This window comes from Filobasidium floriforme (genome assembly GCF_021052385.1).
Source record: "Filobasidium floriforme strain CBS 6241 chromosome Unknown HD553scaffold_11, whole genome shotgun sequence".
In the NCBI taxonomy this organism is placed as follows: Eukaryota; Fungi; Basidiomycota; class Tremellomycetes; order Filobasidiales; family Filobasidiaceae; genus Filobasidium; species Filobasidium floriforme.
The window spans coordinates 65,171-90,256 of NW_025763632.1; the positions used below are offsets into that span (position 1 = coordinate 65,171).

Consider the following 25,086-nt stretch of genomic DNA (forward strand, 5'->3'; position numbering starts at 1 on the left):
ACGAAGAGCAAAACAAAGGCTCAAAGCATGTCATATCGTCCGAGCGGTATGAAAGAACTATCACAAGCACAATCTAGGCGCCGAGTCCAGCCTTCTTGGCCTTCTTCTTCTTCTTCGGCTTGGCTTTGGACGTGGTTTGGTCAGAGGTTTCGTTCGCAAATGCCGTTCTCGAAGTATCCACCTCGATCGTCTCGGTCCTGGTCTGCATGTCCTCGACGTTGTCTTCAACTTTGGTACGCTTGGGCTCGGCCTCCTCTTCCTGGACATCCATTTGCCTTGCGCGCTTTTTGCCTCTGCCAACCACTTCGGTAGGCTGATACTCGGGTACATCTCGGACAAAGCACGAGACAAAGAAACCGTTCGTACGATCTTCTCCAGGCACGCAGCAGATGACGGCTTCCGCGATGTCTATGTATATAATGACCGACGCTCAGCTCAATCATCAAGGCTTTCTACTGTACGACCTCAAGGTGATCTTGACTCACCTTTGTCGCCACCTGTAACTTCTGATCTGCCTCTTCGCTCCCAAGCCGGCAGAACTTGGCTCCTCGGAGCGATCTTCCACCCAAAGTCGCGGGCCTCGGGACTTTCCAGCGCTTTCATGACGACTTCTTCGTCTTCCTCGGTGTGGATAGAACAGGTGGAGTAGACAATCCGCTTGGCGTTAGGGACTACCGAAAGCGATCTAGGTTGAGCGTGAAATGCAAATATTCAAGGGAACCGGGATGAGGCGCTTACATTTCATGGCATGACGGATCATGACGAGTTGAAAGGCCGCCAACTTTTCCAGTCGTTCCGCTTTGACATCATCGTCCTCGGGTTCGGCTGCGACGGAAATTTGGCGAATCAGCGGTTAATGATTTCTGGTCGAACCAGGCGTTATACAAATCACTCACCTCCTTCAAGCAGGTAGTCTAACCGGTTAACAATCCCAGATCCGGAACAACTGGGATCGAGCAGACTATGACACGACCCCTCGTCAGCCTCGCGCAGCACCCAAAGCCCCTGTCTACAGATGCCGCAAAGAACTCACATCCTGGTAACGTTCTCGTAATCCTTGGGTTTACTCTCCATGAAATCGGCTCGTTGCGCCTTGACGTTGTTACATCCAGCTCGTTCCAGCATCTTTTCCAATGTCTTGAAACGGACGTGCGAGCGTTCGAAAGCGTGGACTTCACCCTTGTTATGCATGAGAGCCGAGATGTAAGTGGTCTTGTTCCCCGGTGCAGCGCTGCGAGCCATACGGAAGAACGTTCAGATATGATTGCTGAAAGTGCAGAGTTGAGGAAGATGCCGAACTCACGTGCCATCAATGACTTGACCCTCACCGTCCTTCCAGTCGTGCATCAACACCTTGGCTGGGAAACAACTCGCCTTGTCCTGCAAGATGATCCCCCCATTGGCGTAATCCAGGTTCTTGTCAAACTTGGTCGACGCAGGCAGAGCGAAGAGGTCGGGCGAAAGGTGTGGGTCCTGGAAGAATGATCGGGCTGGGACGGGATATGTTGGGGTGGAGAGCAAGGTCCAGGGCGGGTTCGCCTTTGTCATGTTCGAGATGAACTTGGTAATGGAAAGGATGTTGGTATTGCATCGGACGTAACGAGGGATCTGAGCTGCGAATTGCACGGAGAGAGATTCAGCGTTGGACTTCATGTCCAAGGAACGATACACTGTGACTCACTAGCTACATCTCCACCCGACCGCTCCAGCTCTTCCTTGCTACTCAGCCCCCGCTTGATCTGCAGCTTGACCAGCTCAGCCTTTAGTCTTGTTCCATGTCGCAGGATAGCGGCCTTGGGCGGCCATTTATCGCTAGCCTGGACCTTGCCCTCCTTGGAGAAGAGCAAGTCTTGCAATAGGACAAGTACGAGGTTCTGAGAAGTAGGTGCCCCCGAGGGTACTTTGGCGGGAAAGACCTTCTTCTCCAGGTTAAGCAGTTTGACCGAGGAGAGAAGGTCGAGGATGGTCGGTTTGTCTGTCTAGTGAGAGGGGCGGCGAAAAACGGGTCAACGAAGCACAAAGCGACTGCCTCGAGCTATTGACGCACACTTCAAGCTCTCTATGACCACTGTGACGATATCCGGATCAATCAGCTTCCAATGTCTATCAAATCGAGGTCATACACTCGACCCACTCACGAGCCAATACCCGTTTACTCTCGTTGCCTTGAGCGACTCCCGCGGCCGCTACGGAGCCCTTGACGGATCCCTGTTTCGCGTCCAGGTGATCGAGCGCCAGAGCTGCTTGCTTGTAAAAGTTCATGGTGGGTGATAGTTCCAAGCGAGGAGGTCGCTGTATTCTTTTGTGAGGAGGAAACGGCGTCGACCTAGATGCATGTTTATCGTGGTTGGATCTTGAACTTTTGATTTCTCGCATCCATCCGGAAGTAAAAGTGATTATTTCGGAAGCAAATGACGATGTTTCCGTGATCACGATCCCCGCGGCTCGCTCGCAACGTTCAAACTTCGTTCCATTTCAGATCTGCTCCATCGTTCGTCTTGATCTCCTCCAGCTTTACCATCGTTGATCACAGGGAAAAGTTCAAATTTGATAGCACAGTGCTGCCGTCTCAAATGGAGCCTCAGATCTCGGTCCAGTCGACCGACCTCGCCCTTCCTGCCACGCTTCCCGCTCCGGATTCCCAGCACACAACCTCGGTCGCCGAATCAAGGTCGGCCTCCAGCAGGACATCTGCCATCTTGGATTTCGCCAGCAATGCCATCGAGTCTGCCGCTCTCAGGGACGGTTTGAAGCTGATTGTTCTCGGCGGAGCATTGGAGGCGGCTAGGAGAGGATGCGGTCTTGTCGCGCAGCAGATACTTGAGCGTGAGCGATCCTGTCATTCCGCATGTGCCGTTGATACGTCGGATCCTGAATCCGTTTCCTCCTACCCCAGAATTTACCATTCACGCTTTGTTCGTTGATACCGACATCTCTTACGACTGGCTCCTAGCCTGGCTATCTACGAAATCGAACCAATCCTCGGCCCGGAGGTTTCAAGTTTCCATCCACGGTACCGACCCTAACGCCACGTGGGCGAACGCAGAAGCCGGGACGGGTGGGGATGGGTTCGCGTTCCTTCCGAGTCCCGATGGAGTGAGATGGAGCACTTTTGAAGGAAGGCTGATCCGCTTCGTACGGGTCGTCGACAAGAGGGGGTTGAGCGATCCGAGGGAGAGCCTGGAAGTCACGTACGTATAGCCACGCTCCGCGAACAGAGACCTAGGCTGAATCGGGGGCCATGACAGCGTATTTGCCAAATCGCAAGAGATCATCAAGAGACTCGTCGAACAAGCTCGGCTCGTTCATCAAGCTCGCGATCAGGGCAAAGTTGTAGTGTACACCCCGTCCCGTCAATCATGGCAACGTTCCGCCGCTCGGCCACCTCGAAAGCTCGAATCGATCGTTTTGCCTCGGGGAGTCAAGGAGGGGGTCGTCAAGGACGTCATCGAGTTCTTCCAAGCAGCCGAATGGTACGCCGACCGAGGCATTCCCCATCGCCGAGGATACCTCTTGCACGGAGTACCTGGTTCTGGTGAGACCTCCTGCAAAGTCTGCCCGTCGACCTGCCATCGAACCGATGCTCATTCGTCTCACTCATGCTCTGAATCAGGAAAGACATCGCTTATAACAGCAGTGGCGGGACGTCTCGGCTTGGACTTGTTCGTGATCAACCTCGCTCAGAAAGGGTGGGTTTCTACGAGAATGATCGTAGATCGGTTAGGCCTCGTATTCTGATTCATGTTGGTGCAATTCCGTTGTAGATTAGATGATCAAACTCTCCAGACGTTAGCTGGGGCTGTTACAGAGCGCGGTCTCTTGCTGTTCGAAGACATGTGAGCGAGTGTTACGTCGGAACGAAGTCAAAGATCACCTTCATACTGACGGTCGCCCCCATTTTGCTGGTGTTGCAGAGACTGTGCCTTTCCGAGCAGAGAAGACTTGCTCGACGCCGAAGAGAACCCTAGGAAGAAGAAGTTGGGCAAGCCGGCACAAGCCGCTTCAGGAGTCACCTTGTCCGGTCTACGTTAGTATACTCCGGAAGATCAGTGACACCCGTGCCGAGCTAATTCCAGAGTTGAACTCGCAGTCAATTGCATGGACGGCGTACTCACTCAGGAAGGATGCGTGCTGTTCGCAACGACGTGAGTCGCCAACCTTGGTTGCTGTAGCAGCCGAGTATACCCCTGACAACTCTTCTCACACGGTAGGAACCATGTCGAAGCATTAGATCCAGCATTGAAGAGGCCGGGTAGAATGGATGTATGGATCGAGTTCAAGAACGCAACCAAAGAGCAGGCGAGTCTCGAGAACTTCTTCGGAGCATGCGTAAAATCCAGCTGACCAAGTTCGACTTGGATATTTGAACGTATTGCAGGCCGAAGATCTTTTTCTGCATTTCTATCCATCGACAGAAGAGACTCGAACAGAGATCCGTGACTGGGCTCATCGATACTCTCAAGGCATCCCCGAAAACAAGTACCCTGTCGCTGCGCTCCAAGGTCACTTGATGCAACACAAGGGCTTGCCAAAGAGGGCGGTGGAAAGTCTTGATGAATGGCTTTCAACGAACGGAGGAAGGGTTACGGCAGTATGATCCAGATCGGATCCACAGTTCAGGATGAATGCGCCCGGATGTGCAAAATTTCCAGGATCACGATATCAACGACGAAGATCAATTACGCAAGATACGAAACAAGACTTTGAAAGACTAGATAGACATGCTTTGACGGCAACGATAATCTATTATCAAGATCCTGATTGCACAGATTCATCTTCTCGAGGCAAGATATACAGACATACACGCAATCGGCGGGAGCGAAGGCAGACCTACATCTGAGAATGAACGGGAATGAGGTCATGACTTTGTTGGAGGTCTCGGTCCTACTCCAATCGGCTGTGTATCGGCGCACAAGTGAGCAAAGAAGCGCCATGAAACGAAAATAACAACAAGATGCCAGCGATCTTCACCGATCGGACGCGAAATCTCGGTGAAACGCTCGTACAAGGTCAGGACGGAATCCTGCTGCCGGAAGGGAGGAAATGAATCTGTCCAACACAGCACTTGGGCGGCGGCAATGCAGTGAAACGGCCGTAAAATCACGCTATTCTCATTTAGAGGGAGCAAATCCTCGCCTCCGCATGGCAGATCACCTCGGTATTTTGACGCCGCGACAGACAAGAATAAACCGATGACATCGCGACTCGATGCCGACCGCAACCGATATGCTCGACATCGAATCAGCATCTTTCCGCCACGACGCCTTTCCGTGCAGTTTACAGTGTTCCAGTGCGGTACCTGAGGCTGATCGATCCAAAATCGATCGAGACCATGATATTGGTCCGCGTCCGCGTCAGCACGATTGTTGGACGAGTCAGACGAATATATACGGGCTGAAGATGTTCGACTGGTGCCACCGGACAGCTTCGATAGTCGCCACTCGACTTCACTTCAAGCAAGCCAAAATTATTAGTCATGCATACAGTAGTTCTCTTCTCGCTACTCCTATCGGTTGTACAGGCTACCATCACAGGCCAGAAGCAATGCAGTGACGTAAGTGATGTGACGCCTCCCGGTTTTAGCGCGAGCGAAATCGAGCTCACAACCTGGGTGATCGCCTTGTGAAGTCGATGTGCGTGACTGGCCTGCACGATGATACGACCAACACGGACACCTGTAAGTCTCCAGAGGTAGATCCTTGAAAACCTTGACAATATGGAAACGTTTCGCTCATGGTCTCTCCCCGGTTGGTTATCCGCTTCGCATAGATACGATAACCGGTCCTGAATCGGCGAGTATACCGGCGTCAAAGTTCGGATGGGCGTCGATGTGGGTCGAAGTGGATGAACGGCTCGAATAGAGACACGTGCTGAATCTCAACATTCATCCCAACTTAGTGGTTTCGGATCAAAAATGGGTGAGCCTATCCGCTGATGAGCCGAGTTAGAACGCTCGGATGGGCGCTGATATCATCGACCTGATGCAGCCGGTAGCCCCATGCTCATCGTCTGGCCGAACAGCGACGGTTCTATTACGCTGAGTCAGAGGATGGCTTCTGGGAACGTACAGCCCAAAGGTAGACCTCGCGGGATTCTTCTACGGTGACGTGCCAATGCTGAAAACCTCGTTATCAATCCGTTATGGCATAGCACAAACCCTGGCACGAAGCGCCTCTTTGGTGAACGACACCTCGTTTGCAAACTCTTCCGATACAAGTATCTCGTTCACCATGCCTTCGGATTCGTCTCAAGTCGCTTCAGGATCCACGTTCGACCTGTTGTGGGCATATTCAGGAACCAATCCTGGTTCTTCGGCCGACGATGCCGACATCAAGAAACACTCTGGAGCCGGGGTGTGGAAGGATTTCAACCTTCTCGCAGAATACCCTGCAACGTCGAGTTCTAGCTCCAGCGCCAGTTCCGGATCGTCCGGTGGTGGCAAGGGCAGCTTGTCATCCAACCATGTCCTGCTCGCCCACATCATCACTGGCGCCCTCGCGACGATGCTATTCCTCCCTCTTGGTATTCTCACCCCTCGATACGCTAGGGGGATGACGACCAAGCGATGGTGGTTCCCGGCTCATTCTGCCAACAACGGGATCATCGCTTTCGGATTGATTGTCGCTGCTTTTGCGATTGGAAATACGCAGTTTGGGGATTCTGGTGGGGTTTCGCCTCATCCGGTACGTCTCTGTCCCGCGCATCGTCGTAACCATACTATCTCGGCGCGATCACTAACCTGACCTTTGTCATCTGCTCTGCTTCGCCTTCATCCCCGTAGAATCTCGCCCTTGCTCTGCTCATTCTCATGTGCGTTCAAATCGTCCTCGGCATCGTGGCTCATTGGGTCAAGTTCAACATCCCTAAACTCCACACGGCTTCCGGAAGAGGTCCAGCACATTTCTTGCACGTTGGGGTCGGGCTGGCAACTGTCATCGTCGGATGGGTGACGGTGTGGTATGGTGAGTTCGATTTCGTTGTCTTTCGGTGTCTTGGCCAGGGAGCGCGTGCTGATTCGACCCGCTTGCAGGGATGGGCGATCAATGGACCAAAAACGTTCCTTATCCCCCAGTGGGCACGGGCTACAAAGCCGGGTGGGCCGTCATCGTCGGCGTGGTCATCCTCGCCTACCTGTTCGGGGTGATCTTCTTCCTGCCAAAACAAAAGGCGATGGAAAAAGCCAAGCGGGAGGAAGGAAAACAGGAGCAAGACGGGACAACGGAGATGAGGCAGACGAGTCCCGTATCGAGCCAGCAAGGTCTAGTGTAGATTAAAGATAGAAACAGGCGGACGCGTGCAAGATGAGTTGGCGGAGACCGCCGGCGGCAGAGAGACAGGATCTTCAAGGTTGTGAGATTGCACGTAAAGTGGTAAATAGAATCATAAACAACTAGCCGGAGCGTTCAGGAACATGTAGCCAACGATACAGCAATAATATTTGTAGAACGATTCGAGCAGAATGTACATCTTGATGCAAATGTGAATCGGAGACCTCACTCGATGCGCCTTGACCTAGGTCGTCGATCGATCAGCCTCCGAAAAAGCTTCCGGAAGGAGAAACGTCATCACGCGCCCAGCCGATAATCACGTGACCATCGGATATGACCGCAGGGTGATTCGACCTCGCTCTCTGACCTTCCGAACCGGGCGGACACCCTCCCTATATCCAGAGACCTTTACCTTCTTCGACCAACCTCATTCACCTCACAACCACCCCCTCTTCTCACACATCTCGTTCGTTCTTGCATACATCCAAGCTCAAAGCTCATAATTCACAAACCTCAAAGCTCTTTCTTACATATAATAACAATCTGCGAAAATGGTCAACTCTACCTCTATCTCTGCCTTTACCTCTACCTCTACCCCTTCTCGCGTCCGATCAGCATTCGGAAGGCTCAAGTCGGCTATAACCCCAAGGAAACCTCGAGCTGGACTCGAGCGTCGTGTCGTCGAAATCGCCTGTGCTCTCTCTAATTGCAGCTCTTCTGCTTGCGCCCACCCGGTCTACACCCTCCCCGCACTAGACTCGGACCCCTTCTTCTACTCTGGTATGCTATCGGACGAGTGAGTTCAACCGGGAGTGCTCCATCTTCGTCCTCCACATCTTCGTCCTCCGCTTCGTCCGGGTTCATCGCTGAACTGAACCGATCCGAACTGGCCCACCTAGGATGCCCATCTTCGATGTCACCACCTCGCTGGACGAGGAGGAGGACATTTCCATTTGCATCCCCCATAGCGACGCCGAGAGGGACTCTCTGGTAGACGTCACCTTCTCGGAGCTGTTGGATGAGGACATTTCCATTTGCATCCCCCGTAGCGACGCCGATAGGGACTCTCTGTTAGACGTCACCTTCTCGGAGCTCATGGATGACGATCTGGACCAGGACGACTGGATGACCGAGTGAGTGTTCTCGTCCCAATTCTGTTTTTTCCGCCCTGGCTTCGATACTGTTCATATCGCACATTTGGGCTGACACGATACCGCCTTTGCCTTCGACCTTCACCTCCCTTACCTTTGCCGTCTCACTCAGGAGCGACTCTGTCATTCCTGCTTGTGGGCTCGACGAGGAGATGCTCACAAGCGTCGTACTCGACTTTGCGGAGTTCGATCTTAGCATCGAGTTCCCGGACGTGATCAAGAAGGAGGTCGCTGTCCCCCTGGTTGCCGCTACGACCTTGACCGCCTCCTCTTCTCCCGTTTCCTCTCCTCAAGCGCTGGTCGCTCCCACCAAGGCCAAGGTCAGCCTCGCTACTCGAGCCAAAGTATCCGCCGGCGCTTCCGTTGCGTTGGCTACTCGACCTGTCGTACCGAAGATCAATCCGCCCAAAACCAAGGTCAGCCTCGCAACTCGGGTGTCGCTGGCACCGCCTACCTCTCGACCTCGAGCCAAGGCCGGTGCTCTGGCCGCTCCCGCCATCCCCACTACCGGTGCAAGCAAATCTCGAGCGGTGGTCACTCCCGCTGCCCCTCGACTCACCGCGCCTAAAGTCAGCCTCGCTGCTCGGGTCTCGTTGGCACCCCCCACCACTCGACCTCGATCGGCTCTGGCACCTGCGATCGCCCCGGCTCAATCTCGGGTCCGACCTGCATCTCAACCCCAAAAACCCAAGGTCTCGCTGGCGAACCGGGTTTCTTTGGCTCCTCGTGGCCGCGGCGCCGATCGGGTCCTCCCCAAGAACAGGATCATCTTTGGCTAAGCGTTGATCGCTTTGGCCTCATGATCATTTCCGTTCGTGCCGCCGGCCGACTCTCGGTCCAGCTCTCTCATATGCGAGTTTCAACATCGTCGCTGGTCGACTTCGGACTTTCAATTTCGCTCTCGGATTGGCATCAAGCTTGGTCTCTCGGTTCCTTTCTCTCTCGGGTTCGCTTCAAGATCGGTCGCTGGCGATCAAGGTCTCTTTTCAAGGTCGGCATACGGAATACGATACACAACAATAAGGTCTCGGGTCGGATCTCGGTTCTGGACTCATATTTTGGGCGTTGGCTTTTTGGGCGTCGGCTAAATATCTCGGGCTTTGGCTTTATGAATCTTGGGCGTTGGCTTGAACTTCGGGCGTTGGCTTTTACTACCTGGGCGATGGCAGGGAAACCTCTCGAGCGCCGGCTCCCTCGAGACAAGTACAGCGATCCTCAAAAGCTCCTCACCGCAGATCCACCTTCCTCCCTTTTCTCTTCCTCTTCTCCCTTCTTTCCCTCTTACCTCTACCCGTTCGGTTCCTTCTCATCTTCAAGCTCGTCGCCGGACTCCATACCAGTGCAAACGACGACGGGAAACACTTTCGCTCGCGGTACCGCTTGCTGTTCAGTCAAGTAATGGGCTGCACCGAGTCTTCCTGTCGTCGGGTTGGATAGGGCGAGGACGAAGGTGAGAGGGAGCTGAATTGGTGGAGGTAGGTGGGGGGGGATCGGAGCCGGGGAGGGGAAATGCGGCGGGGGGTGTGATCATCTATTGCGGCGCGAGGTAGAGGATCCCGTACGAGATTTCCCTCCCCTCCCTTTTGGGAGGGGTTTCAGAAACCCCTTTTCACTTTCGATTTGGTAACCTGCTCTCTAAAAGGCGACTGTTCTACCGAGTATCCTCTTCCTCCTCATCCTGCTTCTTCTTTTCATTAAAAGGCGATCAATCCAGGGTTTCATATCCGAACGTTCAAGAAGGTGAGCACTTCGCGTGGCTAGGTGTTTGCCACGCGACGACTGTTCGCTCACCTGTGTCGCATTCTTGGTCGCTTTCGATTTCAGTATTCCCGCCTGCAAGCCGGCCTTCGGGTTCCGTAGGTCTTCTGTATGATCTACCATGTATCGATACCATCGTGTTTGTCTTTTTCACCGAAATCGACCCGAAATGAAATGCATTAGTAGTATTCGAAAATATCGATCGAGATTATTAGCTTGTTAGCATTTATTATCGTTTCTTGCTCTTGATTAGTATCGCTTCTTAATCTTGATTAGTAGCGATTAGTAGTGATTAGTAATCCCCCCCCCTCCCACTGCCTCTCTCGATGATGACGCGCGTGCGGCCGAGACCGATCAACCCGGGGCGGTAGCTGGCACGTACAGCGATGGATGGACAGTTCAGCGTAACTCGCAACTCGACATCAATCCAGTCCCTACCTCGTTCAAGCCCGGCCAACTAGGACAGGCTGACGACTACGATATGACATCACACAACAGCCCCTTCATCTCTCTCCCGAGAAAGACGACGGGAGAGACGGACTTTGCGACCCCCATCCGCCAGACTATCGGTCAGGTCTATGGGGAACGTCCTGATGGATATGCCGAGGACATTGGCTCGTTGACGAGATGTAGGGGAGATGCGGTCAAGGGAGCCGGGAGTGATGTGACGGGTGAGTTCGAGATCCCGCTCTCGTGTACAACCTGATGGGCCTTGTTTGAAAGCTAAAGGTATCGGTGGCATACAGCTCGAGATCTCTTGTTCAAGTACTTTGGCCAACTAGAACTCTTGGAACTGCGATTCGCCGAGACCAAGATCTCGTTCACCTGGTACGTTTTCAGGAATTCGGTTCTTCGATGCAGCGGTATGCTGATATCATTGCGATTTATTTCCGACAGGAACGATGCTTATACACACAAGCCGACTACTCAGACCTCGCTGGCTTTCGAAAAGGCTTCCATCCTACATCTCCTATCCTCCGTCCTCTCACACCTCGGGGCCACCTCGCCTCGAACCTCCCCCGAAGGCGTCAAACGAGCCTATGCAGCTCTACGACAAGCCGCAGGCTTGCTCAACTTTATCAATGAAAACTTCTTGCACGCCCCTTCGACCGATCTCAGCCGAGAGGTCGTCTCCCTCTCTGCCAAGCTGATGATCGCTCAAGCGGGCGAGACGTTCTTGGAGAAATGTATAGGGGAGAAGAAGCCCTCTGCGCTGGTCTGTAAGATGTGTCAGTCGGTCGCGCAGAGCTATGCGGGGTTGCAGGAAGATGCCAAGGAGTTTCAAGGCAAGGGAATCCTGGATCGGAACTGGGTCAACGTGTTTGCCATCAAGGCCAAATATTTCGCTTCCCTCGCCCAGTGGTACCGCGCTGGGATCGATACCGGCAAGGGAGACCATGGTCCCGGTCTGGTCCGCTACGGGATGGCCCAGACGCTGGCCAATGAAGCACACAAGCTAGCCAAAGAGTTCAACTACAGCTACACCCCTAGTTCGTCGACTGCAGCCTTGACGGGGAACGTTTCTTGGGGAGAAGAACCACCCGTGGCGCATTCGACGTTGCCTTCTGACGCAGCTTCGGCTCTTTTGGAGATTACGAAAGCCCACCTGGCCGTAACCACCGAGGCCAAGACGACCGCGGACAAGGACAATGACCTCGTCTACCACGCCCTCGCGCCTTCGGAATCCAGCTTGCCGGCCATCGAGCCGTTGCCCAGTACAGGTCTTGCAGCACCGATCACCATTCAGGAGATTTACGCTCAACCGGCCGTCTCGGGCTTGATCGGGCCGGATATCTTTCGACGACTCGTTCCCCTAGAGGTGCATGAAAAGGCCAGCGTGTATTCCGAGGAAAAGGCCAAGTTGGTTCGAGCTGAACAGGAGCGGTGCGACATCGGGGAGAGCGAGACCAGGGCAGGGTTGGACGATCTGAGGGTCAGAGAGAGGATCCACCGTTATGTGGGTATCCTCGATGGTCCGAACAACGCACAGGGCGGGCAGGGTTCAGGGCTGCCAAGAGAGGTCGCCGGCTGGGCAGAGGAGATTAGCAACCGGGAACGACGGGATGGTCCGATCGAGGACGTCTTTAGGAGGAACGATCAGCGTCGCGACAAGGCGCAGGAAGAGCTCGACGCGATGGCACGAGAAATGGACGAGGAAAGCAGGGAATGCGAACGGATGCGAGCCAAACATGGGCATCTCTGGACCATGTCCCCGTCTTCCTCGCATAACAGGCAATACAAGGAACAGGTCAAATCTCACCTCGATTCCCTGAAATCTGCGGACAACTCTGACCGCACCATCGCCGATACCTGGAGTTCAATCCAATGGAGCGTCGACGTCCTACGTGGACCGCGGCATAACTTGGAAAACATGTACACCGATGCGGCAGCTGGGAAAGACGCCAGTGCGAGGTTAAACTTGCTCGATGTCGATGTGGCTGAAGAAGAGCTGGATGATCGGGAGAGGGAGGATTTGCAGGGAATCATCGGAGAGCTTCAGGAACGGGTTGATCGAATGGACAAGGTCCGAAGGGAGAGGGACGAGGTTTTGAAGGATCTCAAGGAAAAGGTAAGTGTATGCCAACAGGCTTAGAACCGGCTGATTCACTCCCCAATCATGCATGCAGATCCAGACCGACGACGTCTCCCACCTTTTGCTCCTGAACCGCCGTAGCCAAGGCGTCGAGCCGACCCTCTTTGCCGCCGAGCTCGAAAAGTTTTCGCCCTATCAACATCGCATCTCGGCCGCCTTGGCATCTCAGTCTGGGCTGCTTGACGAGATGGCCGCTTTGATCAAGCAAGCCGAGAACGGGCGGGGCGTGAGAGATGCGCAAAGGAAAATGGGTGGTGCGGCACAGAGGCGAGACGACCTAGACAGGAGGTTCCGGGCGGCTTATGAGGGGTACATGGACGCTAGGTCGAATCTCGAGTATGTGCACCTCGACGCCCTGTCGATCGTAGTCGAAAGCTGACCTCGGACCGTCACATCCACAGCAAGGGCAGTCACTTCTATGACAACCTGACGACCCTGATTGACAGCCTCCGCCGGAATGTCCGGGGTTTCATCTCCAGTCGCACGCAAGAACGCAATCAAGCGATTGGAACCATTGAGTCCAGGCAGTCGGGAGGCTTGTCGCCTTCTCGGGCTAGCGACGGTCTCGAATCTGCACTCAGCAACATGTCTCTCTCGTCGCGACCACCTGCACCGCCTGCACAGTCGCCGTACGCTAGCCAAGCGTACAGTTCGCCGACGAGCATGCGTCAGCAAGCTCCGCCTCCACCACCGCCTCCCGCCAGCAACCCGTACGACTTCGGTAGCTTCGGCAACCTGCCTTCGGCATTCTCTGCGGATGCTAGGCAATCTTCCATGTCACCGCCTTTGCCTCCACCTCCCCCAAAGATGACTGGGGGTTCTAGCCCGTACAACTCGTACTCCAGCCAGCCTCCGGCGCAGCAGTATGCGTCGTACTCGCAGACCCCCTCTTCTGCCTACCCATCTTACCCGAGCAACACTGGAGCATACCCACCGCCACCGCCCAAGCCATCATATCCGTCCAGTTCGGCCGGAAACTATGGGCCTCCTCCCCCCACCACCTACTCGACTTCGACGCCGTCGTATCCGTCGTATCCAGCTCCTCCGGCTCCAGGCCCACCTCAACAGCAGCCATCGTACCCTTCGTACTCTGCGCCGGGCGCTCCGCCCCGACCTGGTTCCCAAGCGCCTTACGGACAGCAGTCCTACGGACAAGGCGTGTCTTTCCCCTCTCCCCCTACCCATCCTCCTGGTGGATACCCCTCGAGGCAATATTGATGCGCCCGGCTAGCTGCCTTTAGTAATGTGACATTGCGGGTTGTGTAAAAGAACAATTAATATCCGTTTGAAGTTTCGATGCTCATTTTCCTGTGTTCGAGCGGGGATCATCTTTGTATTTCCCGAGCTCGGTACCCCAAACGACCCTTTTTTGAATCAGCAGCTACGGCAGTGGAGTTGACCTCCTCATCGTCATTGTCGGAAGCTGATTTTGCTTCCGGAAACTCGATCCCCCATCGAGATCGTCGAGCGTTATAAAAGTCGATGTCGCAACCCCGGTCGACAAGGAATCACATAAATATACAGTCGGCTCTGCCCTCCACCCTCAATCTCACATTTTTCCTCACCAGTCACTACCACCATGTCGTTCGCCCCAGCCTTCTACTCCCAACTTCGATCCTCGGGACCCATCGAATGTATCACTCCCGGCACGATCCAGGCCAACAAGGGTTACTCGCCCGACCTGGCTTCGCAGATCGCCGATGGTCTCTTTCACCCTGCCATCGAGGTCGGCCTACATCTCTTGAACGGAGACTTGTATTCGGCGCATTTCTTGGCTAGGAAGATGCAGAACGATCAGTATGGGTGAGCGTTCTGTGCTTTTCCATCGGATCGCGATGACGGCGAGCCCGGCTGATCTTTCGAAATGACGTATCATGATCGATATTTAGGATGTGGCTGCACGGCATACTTCATCGATACGAGGGCGACTTGACCAACGCCAAAGCGTGGTACAAAGGCTTGGACGAGAAGATGATCGCCGAATGTCCCGTCTACCAATCTGGTAGCAACAAGAGGGACTTGGACCCGGCTCATCACGAGGCGTTCATGTTGATCGACCAGGTCGGGCTCGTCGGTCGAGGGTTCGGAGCGTCCAAGTTGAGGGCGCAATATGGGGACAAGGCGATCGGGTTTCCGGAGAGCGCACCCACGGAGCAAGAGATCGAGGACGAGAGGACGAGGTTGCAAAAGGATGGCAAGGCTGAGGTGGACGGCAAATGCTGGAAAGAGCTGGTATGGCTCGTAGGCAAGCTGGTGGAGATGTACGGATGGGACCGAAACGTCGAGGGAACCCAGGGCTATACCGAGAGTACCGAGCAGCAAAAGGAAGTCAGCCGAAAGATGGTCGGCGGCGGGGAAGGGATCCGCAAGTTTTGAACTACCACGCTCTTGTATCCATGCCCATCCTTATAATGGACCAAGCGTCTCACCCTCATGAAGCAATCTGGTAACACGATGTCTGGCGGGCAATCTCGATCGACCATCTGATCATGTTTACAATCGAGACGGTCTGGACAAGCTACAAGTTGGGAGGGTAGGGGGAAGTAGAGGCTCGTCGTCAACCTGACACGCTCAAAAATAACCGCATGTTCCGAAAAACAGCAGGTGATGCGCTTAGTATCCGTGAGCGGCAAGCTTGTCGGCGGCACCGAAGTTGACCGACGAAGCAGCCTTTTCTCGGAGCTTGAGGGAGGCGACCTGCAAAAAGGTAGTCATCGTACATGTCAGCCATTCGATTCATCGGAGAACCGGAGATGGCACGCCCATGACTGACCTTGCGCTCGTGGTAAGCCTGGCCCTTGGCCTTCCTCTTCTCCTCCAACTTGTCGACGACGTCCTTGTAACCCCAACCGACCTCGTGAGACAACCTCTTCAAGGTGCAGTACTTCCTGCCGGGCTTGAGTCGGAGGACACGGAGAGCGGCGGGAACAACCATCTTCTTGACCTTGTCCTGAGCGGGGGGGACACCCTCGAACAAAGCGAGACGGGTCAAAGCGGCGGCACCTCGCGAAGACTTGTGGGGAACCATTCCTCGGATGGCCTTGTAGAGGATCCTAGAGGGAGCTCGGAAGTGGAAGGGACCGGACTTCTTGGGGTTGCTGTCGACGTCAACAGAGAAACGAGAAGCGCGTCAGTCGGGATCGAGATCTCGCTTGCAGAAACGAAACGAGACATACACCAAATGCTTCTCTACGAGCGGTAGAAGCAAGACGGGATGAGGCAGTTAGTATGACAGCCGACGACTCTTCCCAAGCTGAACATCCTCAAGACTGACTGTGCAAGTAGGAGTGGTATCGGAGCTATCATGATGCGCCCCGAATCAGTTATCGAGCCTCTCTTGGCAAGCAACCTGCTTCACCGTCTGAACTCACCTTGTTCCTGAAGAACGAACCCGAGACGTTGATCTCCTCGCATCGAACGACGGTGACCTTTTGACCGCTCAAGATCTATTCTCCCACACAAACAACAAACAAAAAAACGCAAAACCAAGACATACGCCAACACCAGGACGCAAAGTCACATCCCCGACGTTACGCAACAAAGGCGAACGAACGGAAAGACGGATTGAGCGATTGGGTTTTATATGGGTAGATGGATAGATTGCGGCAATCAGCCCTCCGTTTCCGGTTAGAGCATGCTAAGGATTGATAGGGGTTTTCTCGGTTTGGGTAATTGGTCTTTCTTTCGGATTCGGGGGTGGACCCGTACCGTTTCGGGGGGTGGCCCGCTAGAACTAGGGTGTGTGCGCCCATTCGCACATGCGGCATTCGAGTAAAACCCGACGGAGACGCGAGTGTCGAGAGAAAAGTTTTCGCTCGAAGCTACTAGCTCTCTCTCTCTCCAGCTCCGTGCTCGTCTACGCGCATCGACGGGGGGAAGGAACGAGAGATAATTGCGGTGGTTGTCTAGATAGGCAGGATGGCCAGGAAGGCGATCAGGATCCCGGCGACTTTCCTCGAAAGGAAATAGCCTGACCCCATATCGCAATCCGCACCATCGCTCGCGAACCTTCCGAACCTGATCCGACCCGTACCGTCTCGGCCTATTGTTCGTCTGTTTTCGAGTAACCCATGGTAATTGGTTTCTCCCCCTGGACAAAAAGCCTACGCTCCGAGGATGGCGAGAGCTACAGGGCGTCCATGGTGCATCACCACCGGCGACGATCCCCTTTGCTCTTGCTCTTTCCGTATCTGGCAGCGTGGAACATCCTTCTTGTCCTCCCTCGTCCTCGATCATCATGCCCTCGTAATATGTGTTCCCTCGGTTCATCTTTATCTTGCGCTGTATCCCGTTTGTAACGGTGACGGCTCCCCCTTATTACGAGGTGCTTGATTCAGATGAAAGGATCATGCGATCCGAGCTCCCCTGCTACCCGAACCATCTGTCGGGCCATCCACCCCCGCTCATATCGCGTGTTGCCAATTGTCCCTCGCCTCGAATCCCCACTATCGTAAATCCCTTTCCCGTTCTTGTGTACACACCTGCTTCGCAACGATCGAAGCGAGACGACCGAGGAGGTGACCTTTTCCGTCAATGACGATGGGGGCAGCAGAGAAGGTGGACATCTGTGATTATGTCGAGGGTCGTTTTAGGAGATGCGTAGTCGATATGAGCGGGGTGAGAGGGGTTTCGTGTCGAGCCGTGGGTTGAGCAGAGCCGAGTCGAAAGATTGATTAAAGGAATTTTGTCGAGACAAGATAAGATACCGTGAAAACCGTCAGCGCCCCGCTCTTGCGGTCGTTTTCGCCGGACCGAACAGTTCCCTCGCAGACTGACCTTGACTCTTGATGGATGATGTTGCCGGATCGAGAAGGGTATCTAGACACAAAGGCTGGGCGGGGGTTGACGAACGGATATGATCCTGATCTCAAGTCGACCTTGATCGAGACCATCCAGCGCAGATTCACTGACCCACCCAAGGTCCCGCGCGCGTAAGCAAGAAGGAAAGAAACGCGCGTCAAGTAAAAGCGCGCGAAGTATCTGCGCTTAGCGTCTCACTCGTTCACACCTCGCCCTCGCCCCCGAGCTTGGACTCGACGCGCTTCGGCGATAATCCCCGAACGTGTTTCAAGAAGAAATACAGGTGAAACGGTAGACGATCCTGCGAGATATACAACCGGGGTTCAGGTGAACATGCAGTGTGCTATCTATTGTACACGTGTTCTGTGCGGAATGATTATATGTATGGGTGTTGAAGGTTCATGTCTATTCCGTGGAACTTATCGAGAGCGAGTCGACCTAATTCTCATATGCATCCTCCTCGTCTACCTCTTCCGGACTCGGTGGCAGCCTGACAAACAACAAGACAACCGTGGCGACCAGCGCCGTCGCCCCATTCGCGAGGAAGATCAAGTTCGGCCTCTTGGCCTCGCTGAACAAGGTGAACAGGCCGCCAAAGACGCTCTGACAGATGACGGTCGCCAAGAGTTCGATGAGCGCAAGACCTGATAGAGCTTCGGGCTTTTCCGAGGTGGTGACCATCTCCATGACGACTCCTTTGGCAGCCGGGGCAGTAGCACTCGCGAGTGGCAAGATTCCACCGGCTGTAACGATTTACACAGCGTCGGCTCAGCTCGGGCGTAACGCGGATTCGCGAAATATCTCTTCGCCTGATACTCACCGATATACATCTGCCATCCCTTGTTCGAGAGCGACAATGCCGCCGTCAATACGGCATCGAATAGACAACTCCACCTGAGGAAGACCAGGTCGAAAGCGCTCTGATGGTCCGACTCTTTGCCGTACCCCGAATGATGATGATCCACCTCGGATTCGTCCGATGACGAGCTCGCCGTTGATGGGTCGCTTGAGATGGATATACCACTATCGTTGTCGCCGTAGTTCGGGTATCGGCCTCGACGCGTGTTCGATAGGTCGTTCGAGGTTCCGTAAGAGGAGACGCCCCGTTTGAGAGGGGCTCGACGGCCGGTTGTCTTTTCCTCCTTGTGCGCGTACCATTTCCGGCCATACTCGATGATGTGAGGAAAGGCGAACGTGAGGAACATGGCTCGAACCAGGGCGAATGTGGACATCAAGTAGCCGTTCTGTTGGGGTCATACAGATATGCAGGTTAGCGTGCCGGACACCACCTTCCGGTCGAATGGACTCGCCTGGGTCGGACGGAATCCGTAGATATTGGTACTGAACAGTTGCAGCATGAGAGGCTGGATTCGCGAAGCAATATTATCGTCGATGGAGGGTCAGCTTGTGTAGTTAGCGTCGAACGGATTGCGTACCCATTGTAACTCACCACGTAGGCAGTGGCCAACACGCTCACAAACGTTCCGATAGCGAGCAACGTCACCCCATGATAACTCTTCCCATCCCAATCCTCCAACCGTCTCGTCTTGAACACCTTTAACGGCCTAAAGAACCCCTTGATCTGCTCCTCGACCGTCTTCTTGATACTCTGCTTGGATCGCTTCTTGTTCTTCTTCCTCTTCTCGCCGTCCTGCTTGCTAACGTCACCTTCGGTGTACTTGGGAGCGACGTAAGGGAGGACGAGGTAGGTCTGGATGGTGCACAGGAAACACAGGGCGAGGGCGACAAAGAAGGGGGCGGTCGCGTGAACGCTGTCATTGAGCATTCCGCCTATGGTAAAGGCGAGCGCAGTCCCGGCCATGGCGACACCCTGTAGCTGACTGTGGATATCTGAGTCAGCTCTCAGCGCTGTGTGTCACTGCTGCTCTTTCGCATGGACTCACCCGAAGCTCCCTGTCCTCGCATGCGGCTCGACGACAGCCCCCACGTAGTTGTTGGCGCTGAGCAGGTACCCGGGTCCACCTCCGAATACAGTAAAAACCTGTGTGATTTGAAAGAACAGTATTCCCGCCCTGCCTCCTTTCCAGATACCCAAGACTTGGCCGGCATTCCGGAATAGGGGCCAGAGGGATTGCTGTATGAGAGTCGCCCTGACTCCATAGTTTCGTTGTAGCCATCCGGTCGTCAATAGATTGAGCACTCCACCGATGGTCGTCAAGATGACCACTGCAAGGAGTACAAAATTTCATCAATTTGTGATACCGAAGTCCCTGCGGTAAATGTTGAACGAACTGAAGCTGACGGCCTTGGCGGTCTGCACGTCAATGGCCGGTATGGCACATTGATCCCCGTTTCCCTGATACGGCTTGTGATGCTGGTAGTACTCCTGGCAGGTCAATACCCGGTACGCATAGAGCATCGGCGTGTTGGTAAGTCCAAAGGTGAAGGACAGGCAAAAGACGATCAAGAGCATCCTCCTAAGCGGAGTAAAGAACGACTTTTGCATGACCTTGGTCTGGGTATCTTGACGGAGGAGCAACGGCTGCTGCTCCCCATTGTTGCCGTCCTGGGGCGGCATGTTGGCCTATTGCAGCTTCTTCCTATGTGGCTACTCGTGACCTTTGACCCGGTATAGGTGCTCGAGTTATGGTTTGTTGGATACATGGACATAACTTGGGGCTGTAGATGATCGATCGGGGGTGGGGTTCGGCATCGTCCGCGTCGAAGAATGCTGCTGCTGCTGGCGTCATGCATCCATCCATCGCGCTTAGGATGACGAACTGAACATCTAGCTTGCATTCCGTTGTCATCAGGCAAGTCCGCCCCACCTTCGACGCAAAGAAGAAGCATCTGTTGTTTCCAGGTAGTACATCGTTACATGGGTTCGTACATCCTTCTAGTCCGTCTCTCTTTCTATATATCTATATTATGCCGGTGCGTCCATCGACGCCCTCGCTTCAAATCGTCATCCTCCTCGAGTGGGGGGGAAGATACAGTCTATGGCTCGTGAAGATCCTTTAAAGATCGGTTTTGGAAGAGGAGAAGTCCCTCGCCTCGTGCGACGTCTAGGCCCACTTGGCGAGCAAGGCCATGAGACCGCTTCCAAGGCAGATGCAGACAAACGCGAACGTCATCCGCTTGTTCGAGGCCTTCATCATTCGAGGGTTGAGGAGGATCTCGTGACCCAAAAGCTGCGTGGACAGGTTCAAAAAGGGGATGCTCGTTAGCGGGTTCACTCATTGTAGGACATGTTTGAGCGCGATGTCGATTTGACTCACCTCGACAAGCCCGGTGTAGAGGAGGATCCCTGCACTGAACGCATCGAGAGTGCCTGACGCTCCGGCCATAGCAGCACCGTTAGTATTCAGCGACTCCCTCACACCAAGACCGATGGCCACACCGAGGGGGCTACGAGAAAAGAAGCAGTATAAGGTTAGCGTCGGCCGCCATGGTTTCAGGAGAAATGAAAGAACGCGAATACTCACGTCATCAATGCGTAGAGGATACCGGCGGCATACGGCGCAAGACGCATCTTGTGAGGCAGACGAAGTTGAGACAGACGAGATCCCAGACCGAGACCCTCGAACATTTCTGAGATCACGTCAAGGCTCTGATCAGCTCGCGCTCAGGGTATATCGCAGATCAGAGCGGTAGGCCCACCAAAACGTACGGTGGAAGATGATGACGATGAACAGGGTGACGAACTCGTCACTCAGGGCCAACGTCAGACCGATGACAATGGAATGGAGGATGACACCAAACTCCAAAACGGCGACCGCGATCAGCTGGGCGACCCCCTCCGAGGTGGAAATGTCGTAGTCCGTCCTGGCAGCATCCGCATCGAGACTGTCAGAGGAGGCGAAACCAGCTTCGGCCATCTTGGCTTTACTACCCGCCCCGACGTTGACACCGGCAACGCCCTCCTCGGAAGAGCCGATAGGGGAGATTGACTCGTCCAGGGCGTTCCCGTTGTTGAGGTTTTCGTGAGCGTGGGAATGACCGTGTTCAGCCTCAGCGTCGGCGTGAGTGTTGTAAGTCATCCCGAGCTTTTCCATCCTCTTGTTCCCGATCCTGTAGGCGGCGACTTCGGCAAAGAAGATGGCGTAGACGGACATCATGGCGATGGCCGGAGCCCAGTCCTGATGGACGAGATGAAGAGCTGAGGTGAGTGATGAAACGAGGTAGAACTCGGGCGGTACGGCTTACGTATTCGGTCCATCCTCCGCTCAGACATTCCGATCCAAGCGCTTCGAAGGCGGGTGTTAACAAGCTAAAACGATCACCCAAATCGTTTCGACGTTCAGTAAACCTCGCCTGGTTTCATGTCCATACTAGTTAGGATGTGCGGGACACTCTGACTCACTGCATAAACGCCGTAGCGATGATGACACCGCTACCGAAAAACTTGCAAAAGTCAAAGACGAGCGGGTGGGCAAAGACTGATTTCGTGCGTCGCAAGAGCACGGGGGCGAGGGTGCCGATGATCGAAGTCACCTGTGGGAGATGGGCGAGCGGGCCAAAGTCAGCCGCTATCACACACGCAACGAACACATGTGTGTTCACATTGGGCCAAGAGAACTTGGCATATCTCTCTTGTGCTTCGGGCTTCATGCGAATCGGGGGCTACACTCACGAGGATGATAAAGATCGATGCGATACGCAGTCCGTGCCTCGAGTCGTCATACGAGGCGGCACAAGGGTCTTCCTGAACATCAGGAGTGTTCTCAGCGGGAGCGTCCATAGTGGTTTCAAGGTTCGTAAGGATTCGGAGAGGCGCTGTGTGCAGATCTGGCTGTTCGAGGTTGTTTTTTCCCAGGTCGACGAGGAGGAGTTTGCGTTCAACGGTTCGCTGATATCGCTGTACACTGTCCGGTATATATATTCCTTCTTCCAGATGAACGTTGCTCTTTGACGAGATTATCTCGATGTCATTCCGTTCTGAGAATAGAATATCGACGAGGATATCGAGGGATGCCACCACCCCATACCTCAGGCCACTGTCCACAGCACCTACGATCCTCTTTCAATATGACCTGGAAGTCCTCACTGAGATCACGTGACTCGAGACCCACTCGTCAAAGGAAAACTCTCCGCTACCTGGCCATCGGATGCATAAACTACATCCGACCCTGTCTACCCTTTTCCCGTGCCGCGTGCCCGACCTAACCACGCGAGATCAAAGAAAGATGTGGCGTCGGATCGAACCGAACACTCCGAACCGATCACGTTTCGTATTCACGCAGCGCCCAATCGATTCGTCGATATGGGAGAGTGCATGAGTGACGATCTATTTCCGAGCTTCGTTACGGCTCCGTAGTCGTCTTCGTATGACATGAATACACCGAAGTGGCAAGAAGCCTATGCAGCCAGACCGCCATCCCCAGTGCCGGCCAGCATTGCCAGCCGATGATGGCGAAGTCGTTCATGATATCTCCACAGCAGTGACTGCTCACTGTCCTCTGTCCCGGTCACTCACACTGATCCGCTCTGGCGGGCGAGATCAGGTCCAAATACGTCCAGTACCCGCCTAATACCGCTCGAACGAACATCTTTGCCGCCTTCGAGCTTCCGGGCAACTGTTCTGCACGCAGACCCAACCTGGCTGTATCGCAGAGAAGGTGTTGAGACGGAGTTTCTCGAGCAGAGTTCGCGGCTTCTCGACTTTACCTCTTCTGGCTACTCCATCTGGTAGTGTTCCAGTCGACTACTGGTCCCTCGTTTAACTCTGGTACTGCGATTATCAGGTCCGATGGCCGTGACGACATGTCTCACCAGCACCTACGCATTGCCGCTACAAAATGACCCATGCGCATACCGACATCAGGTAACTGGATTAGCGGCATCATTGAAGGCGCTCGCCTTGTTTGTTATCATCTGGCCAGGTCGTCTTATATTCCGCGGTTGAGAATCAACCTCATCAGACAGATGCAAGATACTGCCATACCCTAAACTTAGATACTTCCGGGCACCCCATTTACCTCAACCCCCGTAAATATGGAGGTCACTTTGCAACTGATCCGACTATTTCGTATCAGTGTCGTATTTACCGGTTCGTTACCTGCAGGCAGTCCAGCACCGACTTGTTTCATTTGATGTATCTGCCCGATATCTATGTAAGGCACTTTACTCATATACCTTGTCCATTATGGGTTCCGTCATCCTGTAACAACTGAAGATCATCTCATATGATATAGTCAATCGCACAAAGGTCGTGTAACCGTAGACTCCAACAGTGTAATTGCCAGAGGACTCTCTATAGTTCACATGGATCCCGTAAGTCATCTGTTATAGTTGTATTCAGACGTTCCGATGTAAAGTTACTTGTAAAGTTAGTGAGCTGCATCACTGACTGCATCATACGACTGCAGTACTAGTAGAAAGAGCCTCAAGTTGAATAACTGAACATAGCACATTATAACATGACTGCCAAGAGGCTGCGCCATCACCCGCTCTCATCCAATCAATAACGCTTCTGGCCTCGGACACCGACGATCCAAAATATACCTACTGGAGGTGAATGAGACGATGGAGAAGGAGGATAACGGGCGATAGCGACAAAAAACTGCACGGTCGCCGCGTTTATGGTTTACATATGTCGTATCTGCGAAATGCGAGACGGAAGCCTCCCCTCGATTGCTGACCAATCCTCTAGCTCATTGCCCGATTTAAAGCCTAAGAAGGAATTGAGAGGATGATTGATTCAAGGTGGGACCATGGGTCTTGTAGAAACCCTCGATGTCTAAATGCTCCGATACGACCTGGAATCGTTTGGGAAGCGGATGTCGTCTAGGATCTCGAGCAACGCCCTCATGGTAAAATGAGCCTCATGGTCTGTCAGCTCAAAACAGCGAGCGACGATGCTCGTCGACCTGAACGTTCTTGCGAGGTGTTGCAGGTAGCACAAAGCTGCTCCGCTTAATATCAAGGTTCCAGCCTGTGAAGGAAGGGACTTACAAGCGGGCTGTTCATCGATACAATCGTTTGTGTATATAGTGCAACGTGAATCGGCCGAGGAAATGTATAAATCCGGATGAGCGATCGTACTGTAACTTCAGTTCCACCAGCATGCTATCAAAGTTGAGATCTACTCGTGTGCTTGATGAATCCTGGGACAAGTCCGCATCGTCCCGCCAGGTATGCAAATGCTATGCTGGTAGTAATGAGCTCTCGCACAACAGCGAGAACCACCTCATATAGTGCCAGGTTGTTCCCTGACTTTAGACTTGTGGCTTGAGTAAGGTTGTATTGACAACCGCCACCTCTACCGACGAAGGCCACGGAGCTTCCCCCTGCTCCAGCCAACATGAGCCGGGCGATCGTGACGAGTGAGACGATAATACCAAGGAGGTTCAAGCTCAGCGGGGCCGATTCGGCCTTGAGCGAGCGAGAGCAGACAGGTAGCGCTGTCCGTCATAGCTGGATAATAGAATTTGGTACGTCGACGCAAGCACTGGTGATGAAACTGGCAGACGTAGCACGCTCTGATGACAAAGATGAAACACTCCTAGAGGCGATCGAGCATGGAGTGCATATGACGTTTACATCCGCGCGGGGA

The 25,086-nt window shown here is 54.0% G+C and overlaps 8 protein-coding genes across 8 annotated transcripts; 4 read left to right on the forward strand and 4 right to left on the reverse strand.

Annotated features, from left to right (window-relative positions):
• Positions 1–73: 73 nt before the first annotated feature.
• On the reverse strand, positions 74–2,262 carry HD553DRAFT_272407 (putative nucleus protein; the record flags this gene model as incomplete). Its single annotated transcript, XM_046177759.1, has 9 exons — positions 74–408; positions 486–671; positions 739–825; positions 897–961; positions 1,034–1,231; positions 1,304–1,613; positions 1,682–1,975; positions 2,048–2,068; positions 2,139–2,262. 9 exons carry the CDS (start codon positions 2,260–2,262, stop codon positions 74–76), a joined length of 1,620 nt encoding a protein of 539 aa, XP_046036460.1.
• A 230-nt stretch (positions 2,263–2,492) lies between these two features.
• Positions 2,493–4,728, forward strand: HD553DRAFT_28880 (P-loop containing nucleoside triphosphate hydrolase protein). The gene is made up of 9 exons (XM_046178307.1): positions 2,493–2,826; positions 2,897–3,191; positions 3,249–3,535; positions 3,614–3,689; positions 3,765–3,836; positions 3,915–4,027; positions 4,091–4,145; positions 4,212–4,299; positions 4,379–4,728. The coding sequence occupies exons 1-9, from the start codon at positions 2,574–2,576 to the stop codon at positions 4,595–4,597; spliced, it is 1,458 nt and encodes a 485-aa protein (XP_046036461.1). The 5' UTR covers positions 2,493–2,573; the 3' UTR covers positions 4,598–4,728.
• A 3,005-nt stretch (positions 4,729–7,733) lies between these two features.
• HD553DRAFT_28962 (uncharacterized protein) lies at positions 7,734–9,452 on the forward strand. Its single transcript, XM_046178326.1, has 3 exons — positions 7,734–8,064; positions 8,168–8,401; positions 8,532–9,452. Exons 1-3 carry the CDS (start codon positions 7,820–7,822, stop codon positions 9,196–9,198), a joined length of 1,146 nt encoding a protein of 381 aa, XP_046036462.1. The 5' UTR covers positions 7,734–7,819; the 3' UTR covers positions 9,199–9,452.
• Positions 9,453–10,619: 1,167 nt separating this feature from the next.
• Positions 10,620–14,089, forward strand: HD553DRAFT_28972 (BRO1-like domain-containing protein). The gene is made up of 5 exons (XM_046178328.1): positions 10,620–10,848; positions 10,924–11,005; positions 11,075–12,746; positions 12,805–13,106; positions 13,172–14,089. The coding sequence occupies exons 1-5, from the start codon at positions 10,659–10,661 to the stop codon at positions 13,986–13,988; spliced, it is 3,063 nt and encodes a 1,020-aa protein (XP_046036463.1). The 5' UTR covers positions 10,620–10,658; the 3' UTR covers positions 13,989–14,089.
• Positions 14,090–14,297: 208 nt separating this feature from the next.
• On the forward strand, positions 14,298–15,226 carry HD553DRAFT_311243 (uncharacterized protein). The gene is made up of 2 exons (XM_046179942.1): positions 14,298–14,573; positions 14,660–15,226. The coding sequence occupies exons 1-2, from the start codon at positions 14,350–14,352 to the stop codon at positions 15,144–15,146; spliced, it is 711 nt and encodes a 236-aa protein (XP_046036464.1). The 5' UTR covers positions 14,298–14,349; the 3' UTR covers positions 15,147–15,226.
• On the reverse strand, positions 15,227–17,808 carry HD553DRAFT_311245 (ribosomal protein L13 domain-containing protein). Its single transcript, XM_046179943.1, has 8 exons — positions 17,769–17,808; positions 17,547–17,676; positions 17,252–17,335; positions 16,142–16,216; positions 16,045–16,069; positions 15,947–15,959; positions 15,544–15,868; positions 15,227–15,467 (listed from the first exon to the last, which is right to left on the reverse strand). Exons 3-8 carry the CDS (start codon positions 17,333–17,335, stop codon positions 15,384–15,386), a joined length of 606 nt encoding a protein of 201 aa, XP_046036465.1. The 5' UTR covers positions 17,547–17,676; positions 17,769–17,808; the 3' UTR covers positions 15,227–15,383.
• A 25-nt stretch (positions 17,809–17,833) lies between these two features.
• HD553DRAFT_311248 (major facilitator superfamily domain-containing protein) lies at positions 17,834–20,257 on the reverse strand. Its single transcript, XM_046179944.1, has 6 exons — positions 19,824–20,257; positions 19,475–19,757; positions 19,021–19,411; positions 18,881–18,934; positions 18,391–18,814; positions 17,834–18,313 (listed from the first exon to the last, which is right to left on the reverse strand). The coding sequence occupies exons 1-6, from the start codon at positions 20,107–20,109 to the stop codon at positions 18,009–18,011; spliced, it is 1,743 nt and encodes a 580-aa protein (XP_046036466.1). The 5' UTR covers positions 20,110–20,257; the 3' UTR covers positions 17,834–18,008.
• Positions 20,258–20,367: 110 nt separating this feature from the next.
• On the reverse strand, positions 20,368–22,552 carry HD553DRAFT_296005 (Zinc/iron permease). The gene is made up of 7 exons (XM_046178507.1): positions 22,165–22,552; positions 21,895–22,025; positions 21,738–21,801; positions 21,202–21,670; positions 21,017–21,122; positions 20,810–20,939; positions 20,368–20,722 (listed from the first exon to the last, which is right to left on the reverse strand). The coding sequence occupies exons 1-7, from the start codon at positions 22,270–22,272 to the stop codon at positions 20,597–20,599; spliced, it is 1,134 nt and encodes a 377-aa protein (XP_046036467.1). The 5' UTR covers positions 22,273–22,552; the 3' UTR covers positions 20,368–20,596.
• Positions 22,553–25,086: the final 2,534 nt, after the last annotated feature.

Excerpts from the sequence above, each read along its gene's own strand:
- HD553DRAFT_311245 (XM_046179943.1), bottom strand. The coding sequence starts at position 17,335 with ATGTCCACCTTCTCTGCTGCCCCCATCGTCATTGACGGAAAAGGTCAC. Across the intron at positions 16,070-16,141 it reads GTTCGTTCTTCAGGAACAAG|CTCCGATACCACTCCTACTT; the intron begins GTGAGTTCAGAC and ends GCATCATGATAG. Across the intron at positions 15,468-15,543 it reads AGGCTTACCACGAGCGCAAG|GTCGCCTCCCTCAAGCTCCG; the intron begins GTCAGTCATGGG and ends ACCTTTTTGCAG.
- HD553DRAFT_311248 (XM_046179944.1), bottom strand. The coding sequence starts at position 20,109 with ATGCCGCCCCAGGACGGCAACAATGGGGAGCAGCAGCCGTTGCTCCTC. Across the intron at positions 19,758-19,823 it reads CGCCAAGGCCGTCAGCTTCA|TGGTCATCTTGACGACCATC; the intron begins GTTCGTTCAACA and ends TACTCCTTGCAG. Across the intron at positions 18,314-18,390 it reads GGGATGGCAGATGTATATCG|CCGGTGGAATCTTGCCACTC; the intron begins GTGAGTATCAGG and ends AAATCGTTACAG.
- HD553DRAFT_28880 (XM_046178307.1), top strand. The coding sequence starts at position 2,574 with ATGGAGCCTCAGATCTCGGTCCAGTCGACCGACCTCGCCCTTCCTGCC. Across the intron at positions 3,192-3,248 it reads AGGGAGAGCCTGGAAGTCAC|CGTATTTGCCAAATCGCAAG; the intron begins GTACGTATAGCC and ends GGGCCATGACAG. Across the intron at positions 4,300-4,378 it reads AGAACGCAACCAAAGAGCAG|GCCGAAGATCTTTTTCTGCA; the intron begins GCGAGTCTCGAG and ends AACGTATTGCAG.
- HD553DRAFT_311243 (XM_046179942.1), top strand. The coding sequence starts at position 14,350 with ATGTCGTTCGCCCCAGCCTTCTACTCCCAACTTCGATCCTCGGGACCC. Across the intron at positions 14,574-14,659 it reads ATGCAGAACGATCAGTATGG|GATGTGGCTGCACGGCATAC; the intron begins GTGAGCGTTCTG and ends ATCGATATTTAG.
- HD553DRAFT_296005 (XM_046178507.1), bottom strand. The coding sequence starts at position 22,272 with ATGGACGCTCCCGCTGAGAACACTCCTGATGTTCAGGAAGACCCTTGT. Across the intron at positions 22,026-22,164 it reads CATCGATCTTTATCATCCTC|GTGACTTCGATCATCGGCAC; the intron begins GTGAGTGTAGCC and ends CATCTCCCACAG. Across the intron at positions 21,123-21,201 it reads CATCGTCATCATCTTCCACC|AAATGTTCGAGGGTCTCGGT; the intron begins GTACGTTTTGGT and ends ACGTGATCTCAG.
- HD553DRAFT_28972 (XM_046178328.1), top strand. The coding sequence starts at position 10,659 with ATGACATCACACAACAGCCCCTTCATCTCTCTCCCGAGAAAGACGACG. Across the intron at positions 10,849-10,923 it reads AGCCGGGAGTGATGTGACGG|CTCGAGATCTCTTGTTCAAG; the intron begins GTGAGTTCGAGA and ends GGTGGCATACAG. Across the intron at positions 13,107-13,171 it reads GACGCTAGGTCGAATCTCGA|CAAGGGCAGTCACTTCTATG; the intron begins GTATGTGCACCT and ends TCACATCCACAG.
- HD553DRAFT_28962 (XM_046178326.1), top strand. The coding sequence starts at position 7,820 with ATGGTCAACTCTACCTCTATCTCTGCCTTTACCTCTACCTCTACCCCT. Across the intron at positions 8,065-8,167 it reads TCTGGTATGCTATCGGACGA|GATGCCCATCTTCGATGTCA; the intron begins GTGAGTTCAACC and ends TGGCCCACCTAG. Across the intron at positions 8,402-8,531 it reads CAGGACGACTGGATGACCGA|GAGCGACTCTGTCATTCCTG; the intron begins GTGAGTGTTCTC and ends CGTCTCACTCAG.